This window comes from Syzygium oleosum, unplaced genomic scaffold (genome assembly GCF_021117445.2).
Source record: "Syzygium oleosum isolate NSW1041296 unplaced genomic scaffold, Sole_v2.1 Sole_v2.06, whole genome shotgun sequence".
Classification (NCBI taxonomy): domain Eukaryota; kingdom Viridiplantae; phylum Streptophyta; class Magnoliopsida; order Myrtales; family Myrtaceae; genus Syzygium; species Syzygium oleosum.
The window spans coordinates 5,852,760-5,866,269 of record NW_026607490.1 but is presented as its reverse complement, the minus strand read 5'-3'; the positions used below and the strand labels follow the sequence as shown (position 1 = coordinate 5,866,269).

Sequence of the window (13,510 nt, the reverse complement as noted above, 5' to 3'; positions counted from 1 at the left end):
CTCTCCTAAGAAAATATTTATGATTTCCCTTAACACACTTCTTAAACTGTAATTAATGTGCCCATAAAATATAAACAGAATGGATTCTCCATCAGTAATTTTCTCGCTGGAGTTCGCTCATTTCTAATGTCTCGGAAACATGACCCATCATATATATAATAATCTCTAACCTGTGTCATGACGAAGCTTTATTGTCATGTGTACTATAGTAAGAGAAACAGGTAAAATACTAGTTTGAAGATCACTTGAAAAATGGTCTTTGGCTCTGCCGTACCAGTGAAAGCTTTGTAGAATGAAAGACTGATTGTTTGTCGTCGGTCTGTTCAGCAATGAGAGTATATATCACGATTTTCGGTTGAGCAGTATAATAGTAGGAGATATTAAACTGAACGTGAATATTGATAAAAAGGTTTTGCATGCAAGTATAATGTGAAGCTGTTCAAGTCCATTATGCTTTTGAAGAACTTTCTTGCAGGTAAAACACTTGCTCTGTCCTCTGCAGCAGATTCTGAATGCAGTGTTAACACAGATATAAAGGGATATAGAAGAAGCCACGATAATCGGCTAATATATTAAAAAAAAGGCAGCTTTTTTTTCACATTGTTCTATAGGACACAAATCAAACAGTATATGCAAGCTAAAATGCCTTAGCTTGTTTAAAGAAAAAACAAAGAAGTGCATAGCAGAGCCTCCATGCCAGACCAAAAACCCCTGACCCTTGGCCAAACAATATGGTATCCTTAAGGTATTGCCAAAATGTCGAAGGACACGAACTTCCTATAGAGCTATATGGAAGAAAATAAAGAATCCCCGCACTATTAGATTACCCAAACTTGAACCCATTGCTGGGAATGTTTGGTACATTAGCTCCAAAAGTAAAGCCTTGAGCATCTCCATTGACAGCATCTTGTGCATCATCTTCTTCCCCATCTTCCTCAGCCCAATATCTCTCCAATATCTTCACAGCCTTCTCATAAATCTCATTGTTGTCGTGGCTCTGCAGACTCTCGATCTTATCCAGACCTTCACATTCATCTATCATCTGTCCGTAAAGATTGACTCCACCGTTCAGTCCCATCTCTTTATCCGCCTCTCCCACTTTCAGTATGTTCTCGAGCCCCTCGAGGCAAACAGTCACTATCCGAGGGTCAGGACAAATCAAAAGATCACAAAGGGGCTTGATGCAATCTTGGCTCACCAAGTATCTGCAGAAATTAAATCAGCTTGTGTTAGCTTTAGTTATCTTGATACAAGAACATGTATCTCCTCAGAAAGCCTAACCAAAATAGAGATTTTAGAATATCTCCTACTAATCATCAGCACATGCAATGGATAGAAAACAAAGGTTTGAGTACACTATGTATGGCATTGTCTGTCTTACAAACAACATAACAGATAACGGAAATACAAGTTAAATTCTAAGCATAAAAATCCATTCAACAGGCCCACAAGATGAAGAACGAGAAAGCAAGTTCCAAAAAGAAACGCACTGAATTTGCTCATGAGATCCTCCAGATGTGGCATTCGAAATTGCCCATGCAGCCTCCTTCTTGATCTCAAACTCAGCATGCTGGAGAAGGTGCACGAGAGGATGGATGATGTTGGCCTCTATAACCGCCTACACATAACATACTGTATTAATTTATCTGTGGACATGTCACCTCACTCAAAAAACAGATCATGAGATGATCCAGAGACTACATGACAAGTAGCTCCTGCATCGCCTATGAAGTGTGAAAAAAAAAATGAGCTTGTCAAAAGAACTAACACCTGATGAGCTGCAGAGAAAAACTAACCTACCAAATGCACAATGCAGTAGCTTGCAATCGCTCCGCTCAAAGCAGTCATGTCTAATTTTTATTTTTAAAAGCAGGTCATGGTCATAATTGAATCAGGCAAAGTAACCCACCATCATCGATTTGGTGTTGGTTTACGATAAACATTCAATCTACTTGAACATGCAGAAAAAATCTTCCACTAAACGAGTGTAGGATTTGCAATACCTGTATCTGAGCTCTATTTCCAGCTGTAATATTTGAGATCGTCCAGCAAGCCTCCTTCTTTATGCTTTTTTTGTGATTTTGAGTCAGTAGTTGATATAGACAAGGGAGGGCTCCATTGTCGATCACAAACTGAAACATACATGTGGAGTATCACTATGAGGAGAAAAAAATAATCTGAAAATCTAGGCACAGAGCAATACCTGTGTTTGGGCATCATCACCCGTGACTATGTTCCCTACGGTCCGTAGGGCAGGTATAAGAACAGTAGCCGAAGGATGACTATCAAAAGAGAGCTTTAATCAGAACATAAGCTTTAGCATGTGTTAGAAGCAACAGAAGAAATCACTGAACAAACACATGCAAATAGACTAGGAGACAAAATGATCCCATGATTTGACAAAATGATGTGGCATTCAAGAGAACTATCAGAAGGGAAAAAAGTTAGAAAGCAAACAAATGCCCTATTAGCACATATTCAAGAATGGGTCTTACAGCAAAAGCTGCACCAATCGTGTACAGACACCTGCTTCGATCACGGCTTGAATTTTGTCATTTGGGCCATCAGAAAGGTATGAGAGAGCCCAGCAAGCATCTGTTAAAACTTCTTCATCATTCACATGAATAAGTTGCTGGAGAACTGGTAATGCAGGCTTCACCTGAGTTAAACAAAGCCAATCAACACTGCAGTAACTTATCAAAAGTCATCATGCAAAACAAGTGCTACACGAAGGCTTCTTACAAAGAGTCTGCCCCTACATAAGTATGCTTACCTGTTCAAAAGGCGTAGGTGGCTTGCCACGGCAAAAGTTAGATAAAGTCCATGTGGCATTCCTCAGCATGGACAATTTTGAGTGTTCATTTAACTGCGATAACAAAGGAACAAGTGCACCATGACCCAGAACGAGATCTCTACAACTTGGAGAATCACCAGCGACATTACCCAAAGCCCACACTGCCTGGTTCATCAAAACAAAACACACATCGTATGTGTCAGCAAACATACCTAGAAGGTTTGCAATAGCATGGGAAAGGCATAATGATATATAATTGTAATTGAGAGACATATGACAAGATGATATCATCATTGTTATTGGCAGAATCCTGACAACATGACAATTCAAGTAGGGTTAAAAAAAGAGTTTGAAGGGGTAAAAAGCAGAAACATTTACTATAACTCAAAAGTCATTAGACAAATTGGGAAGCTTTTCCAATGCCAAAAACCGAAAAAAAAAAATGACAATAGAATAAAGAAATAAGACGATGTACTTCATAGATGATCTATAATAAACAAAGCATATAACAGGAAGGGGTAGGAAGTGGTAAAGGCAAAAGGCACCTCAATTTCAATGGCATGGGTATACGCCATCTGGAAAATACTTCTAAGGCAGTTTTTTCACACCTTAAGGTGGCAATGTACTCCAAAGCATAACTCAATACACTACAGCGTGTCCCAATACCCTGTCTTACACCTTTTTTTCTTCTTTGTCAATTTTATGCTTTCCTGATTTCGTTTTTCTTATATGTCAACAGATTATTATTTGTTATGATTTTCCTGAACTTTTCTGAGATGGCTACTTTTAAGGTGTATAGCTAACTATCGTCCCTTCTGTATTTCTTAAGTGCTATGATAAAATTCGAAGGAACAAACTTCTAATGAAAACTGCTACAACATTAAGTAAGTAAAGAAGAGAAAGAAATAAAGTTAGCAAGAACAACCTGCTCTCTAACATCGTCGCTGGCAGAGCTAAGAAGTTGCACAAACATTGGGACAGCACCATTTTCAATGACAACTCTGGTATGCTCAGATGTGCCAGAAGCAACATTTGTCAATGCCCATGCAGCCTCGAACTGCAGATTGAAGAAAGTAAGTTATGTAGATACTTTGGCATGCACTACTTCAACAATACAATAAAATAGAGAAACAAGAGCAGCAAAGAGAGCCCCACTTGCAGCTGTGGTAGGTCATTCCTTTGTAGAAATTCTACGAACCTCGGGACAACACCAGCTTTGATCACCTCATCTATCGGTGGGCTGCGCTCTGCAGATAAAGGCAGCAACATAATCAACAGATGCCAGGACTAATTATAGTAATGGAAAGCCACCCCGGAGCAACCATCGCACCAATCGACAGCAACTTTCTGAACTGAGTGGTAGCTTCCAACTGAGAGGCAGGATCATCTGACCATACTCCTTGAACCAATGTCGGAAGACTTTCCAACTGCACGACATAAACAATAAAGAAGGAGATGGGAAGAATAAGTAGATAGTCTGCCATTTGTCAAAAATAGTAGCAGTATCCATCATAGTTAGCCCACACAACCATAATGAGAAGTATAGGACCTAACAGGGGGGCTAGATAAAATGTACACAAACATGTCAACTGGACCCAAAATAAAGAAGTTTTCATTAAAGAACAGAACAGCACACGTGCATTCAGATAATACGTTCATTAGGGGGATAATTGATCCAAGTTGAGTCAATGCAGCTAAATCAATGAGACTAGTCGACGTAATTCGATATCCTAAACTTGACTTGACTAGAAAGTCTAGACTCAATACTCAACTTTAGCTCAATCAAGCTTGAATTTTTCTAAGCCGGAGCTCAACTACATATCGCTCTCCATGTGCTTGAACCCGACTCCACATGCATGATTACCCAAAAAAAGCTTACAATATAAACTCGAGTTGATCTTGATTTCAATTTTTCAAGGTGCAATAAGAATTTGAATAACAACATGATTTATATATCCTTATGTTCACTATTGTCAAGTTTATAACTCAACCACTTGACAAAAATCACAAGCTGCTTGAGTCAAGTATTATGAAGGCCAAACTCGACTCAGTTGGGAACTCAAACTCAATAGGAACTAAGTCCAGTCAAGCTCGAGAACTTGCAAGTAGCTTAACTCGTTCACACTCCTAACAACTATGCTTGGATGGCAATTATAGCATTAGGAAGAGAATGAAGACCAAAAGTTCAGGTTCAGTTCTACTCCAAAAGAGATTTCGATATTTCCTTCAACTCAGCTTATGAGCATTCTTCAATGTCAAATGTTCTCGTGTTCCTTTCTAGGCCAATTCTATCTTTACTTCTCACTAAAAGCAAAAGACTTAAACTACTCTAATCATTTCCCAGATTGACAATTAGTTTCCCCAACACAAAACTAGATACGAAGTTATCGACAGAATTAAAGAGAATGGAGTAAAACAATGAAGTATAAGATGACTGGAGACTCGATCATACAGCATAATAATACAATGTACAAGAAGGTTTATTTAGGCTTGTAGTTGGCTTTATCTGACTATTTGGACAAAAAGATCACTTGATTTCTAGACTTGTAGTTGGCCTTATCTGACTCGATAAACATGAGAAATCTTACACTTTCGTCAGCTTAAGTTGAATAAAAGCCAAGGCAAAAAGATATTTCCCGAAGAACACATCCCAATAACGGGAATGGCCTTTCCAAAGCAAATGGGGCATCAGACAAACACAACTCATACCAACAAATAACAAATCCTCTACACTTTATTTACTTAAGACCTACAAAACTACTCGCGATTATGCCCGTGGTTATCAGGAAGCCCGAAAAAGGAAAAAAGCAGAGCAGAGTCGACTTTGTTGTGCTCTGGTGACCAGTCACTTTTACAATTTACCATAATCAAAGAAAGATTTACACTGGCTAAATTCCTCATCTTACGTTGCTTCGCATTTAGCTTCGCGAAATCGTAAATTCAAATCCCACGCAAGAATCGATGCGCACCGAGATGTTAGCTTTCATGATCTGATCACACATGCTAGCTCGTGCTCATAAAAAGGTCGATAACCCAAATGGTGAGGTCAGCTCGAGCCTCCAATGTGCAGTAGTCAAACAGTAACTTCGACAAGTTAAGATCCACAATTCTGCGAGTTTTCTCGATAGATCAAGCAACACGGCATCCAAACGACCCGGCCAACGAATCAAAACACGCACTTTAGACGCGACCGAAGGGGCGATCGACATTGGGTAAGAGAAAAGCACCCTCTTTTCGATGTTCTGCGATCCATCGCCGAATTGCTGGGGCGACTGCTGCTGAGCCTGGACCTGCAGGCCTTCCCGTCGCTTCTTCAAGAGATTGTCCTCCCGCTTGCTCTTCCTGATCTCCACCAGGTTGTCCTCCCTCCTCCGCCGCGCCTCCTCCGCATCGACGCCGGTCTTGTAGGCCTTCTTCCTCGCCTCGTTCCGCGTGCTGGGCCGCAGGGACATTGCCGGTTCTCCGCCGCTGGTCTCGGCCGGGGCCGCCTCGCCGCCGTCGAGGTGTTCGATGAAATGCGGGACAGAGTGGAGCGGGCAGGCAGTTTGTGGGGAGGAGTGAATAGGGGAAGGGAGGAAGTGGTGGCGATTTTTGATCTGCCGATGGATGATGATGCATTAGATACATTTGGGACACTGTGGATAGTGGGATCCATTTTACCATCAATGCATGATCCAATCTTAAATTCTTTCATTTAAACCATTTTTCGACCACGAAAAAAAAAGTATTTTCATCGCTCGGGAAAATATTAAGACATAAATTATTGTCAGTAATGAAAACATTTTTCGTTGATCAATTGTTTTAAGCATTACATGCGATCATTTTTAAAAAAAAAATTTCCAAATTAATAATTTTTCACGAAACAAACAGAACCTAAATTTGTATTTGATATTTCCTATGTCTACTTATCTACGTACATGTTAAGAAAATTCTAGCTGATAGCATATCGAATTGTACATATTATCGCTTGCAAATTTCATATTGCTCATAATTATAATATTATTTATACCCTAATAATAATTACACTCAATTCATCATTGACAAATAATGATGACATGCTCATTTTTATAATGTTCACATACGATCCATTATTTATAGATATGCCGACTTTTTGATATAGATTAAATATCGCAATCTATCTCCAAGATTGTGGTTGGAATTGTCACTGTGCCTCGTATGAACGATTCCATTCCGAAGCTCGTGGTAGAGCAAATTTTTTTGGTCAAATGCCAGAGCAAATTCCCCCTTGAAAAGAGTGGATGGAATATAGAAAAAGAGAAAAAAAAATAAAAAAAAAAAATCGATTTCATTTGTTTCGTAAAAAATAAATAATTCAAAAAACAGTTTTCTCGAAATAATCGCTTGTATCGTTTACGAAAATGAATAAAAGAAAATTATTTTCTGCTATTCATGAAAGTGGTTATATGTAAATTATTATCGATAATGAAAACATATTTATTTAGCTAATCATTTCAAGCGATACTAGCAATTGTTTTTGGAAAAATAAAATGAAACCTTGGTATAATGTTTTTTTTTTCTAGAAAAATTAAATATGAAATATTTCTCACCGTATGGGCTTAAACGCAAGTCAAGCAAAGGCCCATGTCCAACAGCTACTCAAACGAGTCGCGAACGCTTTTTCCGCTTCCTCGCTCCCTCCAGCGCCACCACGTCGCGGCCCGTCTTTCCGCCGCCGCCGCCGCCGCCGCTCGTTGCAGCGGAGGATCTCTCTCCCCGCCATGTCCGACCTCGCGCGAACCGAACCGTACGGCGTCCTCCTGTACTACAAGTACGCCTCCGTCCCCGACCTCGACGAGCTCGCCTCGTTCTACGAGCGGAACTGCAGCTCGCTCGGCCTGCTCGGCCGTGTCCGGCTCGCTCCTCACGGCGTCAACGTCACGGTAAACCTCACTTCTCCCCCGGCCCCCGCGCTTCCTCGTCGTTGTCTCCTTGTTCCCCCTTTTTGCTCCGGACAGATAGGGAAGGTCCTCTTATGTTGTGGATATTGACGAGGTTCGACATCACTCTGTCGTGGTGGGTTCTATGTTGCTGGTGTCATCGGTGGCTGTAGAGTTACATGAAGTAACTGTCATGTCATGTGATATTTCTAGCTAATTGATGAAGTTTGGATTCCAAGTTTAAATTTTTGTTTAGCTGGCTCCTGAGGTGTAGTGTAAGACTGGCATTTGTGCTGAGCCTAGAGTATGGACGTTAGCTTTAGCTGCAGAGGCAAATTAGTGGTCTGGATGGACCCTGGAGTGTGGAAATTCTTAAACAAGTGGCCAGTGGGGTGTGAAAGCTTGAGGTGATAGAAGAGATGTGATGTAGTGTTCAAATGTTTTAACAAGTGGTACTGGTCAGGTCGGAGGCAAGTTGTTGGCGCTGGAGGCGCACATCGATGCAGTCCAGTCGAATGCTTTGTTCGAAGGAACGGACTTTAAGCTTGCTTCTTGCGATCAGCCGTTGAATGACAAGGTCGCAAAGGAGTGCGGTTTCACCTCCCTCTCTATTCGCATTGTTGAGGTAAAATGAAGTAATGTAATCCCCACATCTCTTTTTGTTATTTTTAGACTATGGATTTCGTTAGTCTGTTACACTTCCTTGGTTTAGACTAAGAGACTCGTCTTCTGTTTTTGGCTGGGTAACTGCCCAAGAGGCGAATAAGTGCCTGTGCAATTGCATGATCTCATATGATGAATCTGTTTATGATAGCTTGGTATAGGATCTACTGACAACATGATGTACAGTAAGCGATAGTTCGTTTTATTGTGTGGCAAAGGAAGTTGGAGGGCTATGTAATTTGTTTCAAGGATTAAAAGTCATTCTTCTACCTAATAGATTTGTGCAAGCACATAGCTGAGATGATTGTTTTCGTTTAGTTATACCCACAAAACTCCTGTAATTCTGTAACTGTGAAAATGTGTGGACTCCAAAGTGTGAGCACTTGATGGTCTAATCTGCTTCTGCATTTCTGGTGGATGAAAGCCACAGTCCTATGTCAGGATTAGAATTTATATAGCTGACAGATAGCGCCGGCTAACTCTTGATGCTGCTTATGAGTGCTATGGTAATGGTGTGTTATCATTCTCATGTTAGGAATTGGTGACGTTCAGCTCTCACCCCCTTATAAGATCACCCGACATTTCCATTGCTGGAAGGCACCTATCTGCAGTAGAATTCCATTCTGTCCTGCAAAGTGCTGGTAACTTTTTGTGTATTGTTGCATGTCTCTTTTCCTTTGTCTGTATCTTGTGCTGCTTTTTTATGTTTATTCTATGTGATTGTGGAATTTGTTATTAACCTTTTGTGTATGGCATATCTTTTCCTTTCCATGGTTCTATTGTTCAAGTGTTCCATATTTCAGTTCCTGCTATCCTTGTTGTTGCCATAATCCTGAGCCTACTACTTTGGACAATCTGTGTGATGATGCACAAAATCTCTGGCCAGTTTATGGCGATGTTGTGTGCGTCTGACAACCCACAGATTTGCGCACCAAAAAGAGACGCAGTCCTGGGTTTTACTTATGAGGACCCTTTGATCTTAAGTCAGTCCTTGTGAGGAAGATTATGAAAGAGAGAGAAAATTGAAATGGTTAAAGAGGTTAAAATTGTTAAGCAATGACTTGATAAGAAGTTGTTACTTGGTATTGTGGTGTGAGTGGATGGACTGGCTCTCCTTGTGTGGGCTATCGAGTTTAGGTGTCGTACCTTGTGGGCCCTGCAAAGTTAAAATAATTATCAAATACAATAACTGATGAATTTGACCCCGAGTGAGATACGAGACCAGTCATTTTTTTATCCACGTTAGTGTGGCATTCATATCTGATGGCTATGCATCTCTTTTCCAGGTAAGCTTCTTGATGAAGGTAGTCCTACAAGCAATGAAAGGCCTGTCTTGTTGGATGCAAGGAATTTATACGAGACTAGGATTGGGAAGTTCCAGACACCAGGTGTGGAAACTTTGGATCCAGAAATCAGACAATACAGTGACCTGCATGACTGGATAGATAATAATTCAGAACGTTTGCGAGGAAAACACATTCTCATGTCAGTGCTCTCCTAGAACTTGGTGACTAGGTTTTTCCCGATATTTACTTCTTCCTTTTTTACCTAATTTCTTAAGTCTGCCTCACTGATAATTGTCTTCATGTGAGCGAATGCTTGTTGTGCTGAAACTTCAAGATGATGGTCTGCTTTTTTAGCTCATGATTATCCGTTATATGTGTCTCTGTATACATGTATGAACTGCCATGGCTTTCATATGCCTTAAGTTGCTTTACTTAGATTAGAGATTCTCAGGAAGTTGGGAAATTGAAGTAAACATTATGCGCGACTGTTTCATTTTCTTTATTTAACTGGTCTAAGCCATAATAGGAGTAACTTTTGTCACTGATCAATGTGTTACAAAACCCAGTTTGTTATGTCTTCCTTAATACAAATGGCTCTTTATTGTGCCTAGGGACTGGCGGAGTTGTAGACCATCTTATTTCTCTTACAAGTTCATTCTATCTTGTTTTTCTGGTGCTGAAAGTTAAGCTAGATCATAGTGCAGCTCAAAGGGAATTATCTATGTTTTTCCAGCTGTGCCATGGTTGCATCATGTTCGTCCATAGTTTTATCCATGGTTTTTCTATAGGTACTGCACAGGGGGCATTAGATGTGAGATGGCATCAGCATATATCAAGGGCAAAGGCTCTGGGTTTGAGAACGTGTATCAGGTGGGTCTCTGGAGGAACTAGTTCAGATATGCAAATTTACTTTACATGGTTCTTAGTCCGCATTGGCGCAGCGACTACATGACTTTAGAGAAAAAATATATAATTACCCTGTCATGGTTGGGTCCCTTGGTTAAGGTAGTGATGGGTCTAACTAGGTAGATTTGTTAAAAAAATGAGACTATACAGGGTAAAATCAGATGTTTATATGAAATTATTACAGCTTCAGATGAATTTCAGATGCAAATAAGTTGGCCCAAGGATCCTTATTGCAAGAAAAATAAAATTTAAGCAAAGAATAGTCAAATTGACCTGCAGATGCGAGTCAAATTCTGCTTGATGACTGAAGTAATTTTTCACAATGTGCTCTTCTGCAGTTATATGGTGGGATACAGCGGTATCTGGAACAATTCCCTAATGGTGGATTCTTTAGAGGGAAGAATTTTGTCTTTGATCATCGGTATGTCTCTTGAAGTCTGTAACTGTTTGAGAGATGTATAAAGTCTTGCTTTTACTTACTTTTTCTTTCTTTCTTCTTTTGGAGCTTATTACGCTTGATAAAGGATTCTTGTCTGATATCAAGAATAGGTAATAAGAAACTTTACGAATTAGTCAAAAAGAAAATAGAATTAGTCGCTTTGAACTGGAAGAGGCATACTAACTTTCTAAGTGGTCATGCTCATTGATCGAGTTAGAAAAGAGTATGCTTTTACTATTGGAATGATCTAATGGAATTTTAAGTGTCTCGAATACTTGCTCTAGGCTTATGGCTTATATATTTCAAAAGTCTTCTATGTATATACTTGAAAAGCTGAACTCTTTGCCTCTGCCGCAAATCCATTCCATGCAGAAAATTAGTGGGACCCTTACACATTGAGTCCTAGGTTCTGAATTTGGTTTGTGTTTCTTGGCTCCCAGTGAAATGTGAGGAAAGATAGATAATGACTGTTCAAATTACGGTAGTAATTCTTGCTTTTCATTGGCACTGTAGGATCTCTGTTGGGAGCTCCAACACAAATGTCCTCAGTACATGCCTCCTTTGCAGCTGTCCATTTGATGATTACTCTTCCCGTTGTCGTTGTGCTTCTTGTAGAATGCTTGTTTTGGTCTGTGATAGTTGCCGGGTATGCTCAGTTATCCCCCGAATTTCTGCAACAGTTATTAGCAGTTATCAGTTCCTAATAAAACTCCTACTAATGTTTCTTTTAATTTTCATCCTGAACTATGTGTTAAGTACTTTTCTCTGGTGAACTTGAGATGACATGCAGCGATCTTGCTTCTGTATGAGCCAGCTAAGTAGTTGTACAGCAGGTGGAAGGTTCCATTTACATGTGTGAGCTTTGCCAAATACACGGTAAATGTGGTATTTCAGCTCCAGCAACTGAAAATTGCAAGTCGGAAGTGTTGCCAGAAGAGATAAAACTGAAAATTCCTCTTTCATCTGGGAGACAAGGTAAGAATCTAAGATAGCCCTTATCTACCCAAGGAACCCAATAACAAGTAGTGTCAAATACTATCAAGGACCTTTTTTGCTTGTCTATTTTCGCCATGGCACAACTGTTCGCCTGGTCTTTATCATATAGAATATGCACATTTTCTAGAGTTTGAGGTTGTGTTCAACGTTGTGCTGTTTGCTCTTTTGGGGGATTTGACTTCTGGAGTTCTTCTGAATCTGTGATGAAAATTTTCCATTTGATATTAAAGCAAAGACAACAGGTGCCATTGCTTCTAGAAAGCTCAGGATATTGTGTCTGCATGGCTTCCGTCAGAATGCCTCCAGCTTTAAAGGACGAACTGCTTCCTTAGCAAAGAAACTTAGGAACATTGCCGAGCTTGTCTTTGTGGATGCGCCGCACGAGTTGTGCTTCATTTACCAACCTTCAGTTGTTGATGGGCATTCAAAAGTATCAACAGAACACAGAGGTCCTCCAAAAGAAAAGTGCAACAAGAAGTTTGCATGGTTAGTGCCGCCTGATTTCTCTGCGGGGAGTGAAGCAGATTGGAAAGAAGCAGATGGTCCTTTTGATCCTCTTCAGTACCAGCAGCAGACTGGTGGGTTTGATTCATCATTAGCATACTTGAAGTCCACGTATTTGCGGGATGGTCCATTTGATGGGATCTTGGGGTTTTCCCAGGGAGCGGCAATGGCTGCTTTAGTGTGCGCGCGCAAGGACAAGTTAAAAGGTGAAATGGACTTTAGATTCGCCATTTTGTGCTCCGGGTTCGCTCTCAATCTCGCAGAGTTTGAGCATGGATCTATAAATTGCCCCTCACTTCATATTTTTGGAAGTGATCGTGGGAGAGATAGGCAGATACCTAACACGGCAAGTGCGGGCCTTGCAGAGTATTTTGAAGACGGAAGTCGTGTCATTATTGAACATGACAATGGTCATATAATTCCTACAAGGCCTCCATATATTGATGAGATCAAGGACTTCTTGCAACGCTTTCTCTAAAGGAAGTTCGAGTTGAGACATCCATCATGTGGATCTTGTCGACTTCTCAAATCTCCACCATTCACTGGCTGTGCAGCTTCCTCATTGGCAGCGCCAAAGTAGTACAATTTTCACAAATTATTGCCTGCTCTAAGGGGCCGTTTTGACTTTGTTCTCATGGTGTGTATTTCTTCTCATGTTTCATTATTTTTGTACAACTGAAACTTACGCTCCATTGGTGATTCTACAGAATCTGATGACCTTCCAACTCAAATCATGATAACATGGAAATTGAAAGCTTCAATTTAGATTTTTGTCATTGTTGACATTTGAATTTTCGCCAACAGATCTAATAAGGTTAAAACTCGAGACTCGGGATTCTTGATCGCGTCGGGTTTGGTTTCTTGACGAAAAAGAATCATTTGTATATAGAAATTAGTAAATATGTGCACTAGAAGTCTTAAAACTTGTCACAAAAGTGCAATTGAGTCCTAAAACTTTCAAAAAGTGCAAACAAGTTATAAAACTTGTCACGAAAGTGCATTTGAGTTCTAAAACTTTCAAAAA

The 13,510-nt window shown here is 40.2% G+C and overlaps 2 protein-coding genes across 3 annotated transcripts; one reads left to right on the top strand and one right to left on the bottom strand.

The window, feature by feature from the left end:
• Positions 1–542: 542 nt before the first annotated feature.
• On the bottom strand, positions 543–6,414 carry LOC115680220 (importin subunit alpha-4). The gene is made up of 10 exons (XM_030603986.2): positions 6,022–6,414; positions 4,125–4,221; positions 3,950–4,041; positions 3,720–3,851; positions 2,774–2,959; positions 2,496–2,659; positions 2,204–2,282; positions 2,004–2,132; positions 1,491–1,618; positions 543–1,205 (listed from the first exon to the last, which is right to left on the bottom strand). The coding sequence occupies exons 1-10, from the start codon at positions 6,244–6,246 to the stop codon at positions 824–826; spliced, it is 1,614 nt and encodes a 537-aa protein (XP_030459846.1). The 5' UTR covers positions 6,247–6,414; the 3' UTR covers positions 543–823.
• Positions 6,415–7,391: 977 nt separating this feature from the next.
• On the top strand, positions 7,392–13,217 carry LOC115680287 (rhodanese-like domain-containing protein 6). 2 transcript variants are annotated; one of them, XM_030604083.2, is made up of 9 exons: positions 7,392–7,695; positions 8,156–8,317; positions 8,891–8,996; positions 9,642–9,840; positions 10,430–10,511; positions 10,886–10,968; positions 11,500–11,632; positions 11,820–11,961; positions 12,213–13,217. In XM_030604083.2, the coding sequence occupies exons 1-9, from the start codon at positions 7,534–7,536 to the stop codon at positions 12,962–12,964; spliced, it is 1,821 nt and encodes a 606-aa protein (XP_030459943.1). In that variant the 5' UTR covers positions 7,392–7,533; the 3' UTR covers positions 12,965–13,217. The 2 variants fall into 2 exon arrangements, with proteins under 2 accessions (XP_030459943.1, XP_030459942.1); XM_030604082.2 differs by having other exon boundaries at positions 11,817–11,961.
• The last annotated feature ends 293 nt before the right edge of the window (positions 13,218–13,510 follow it).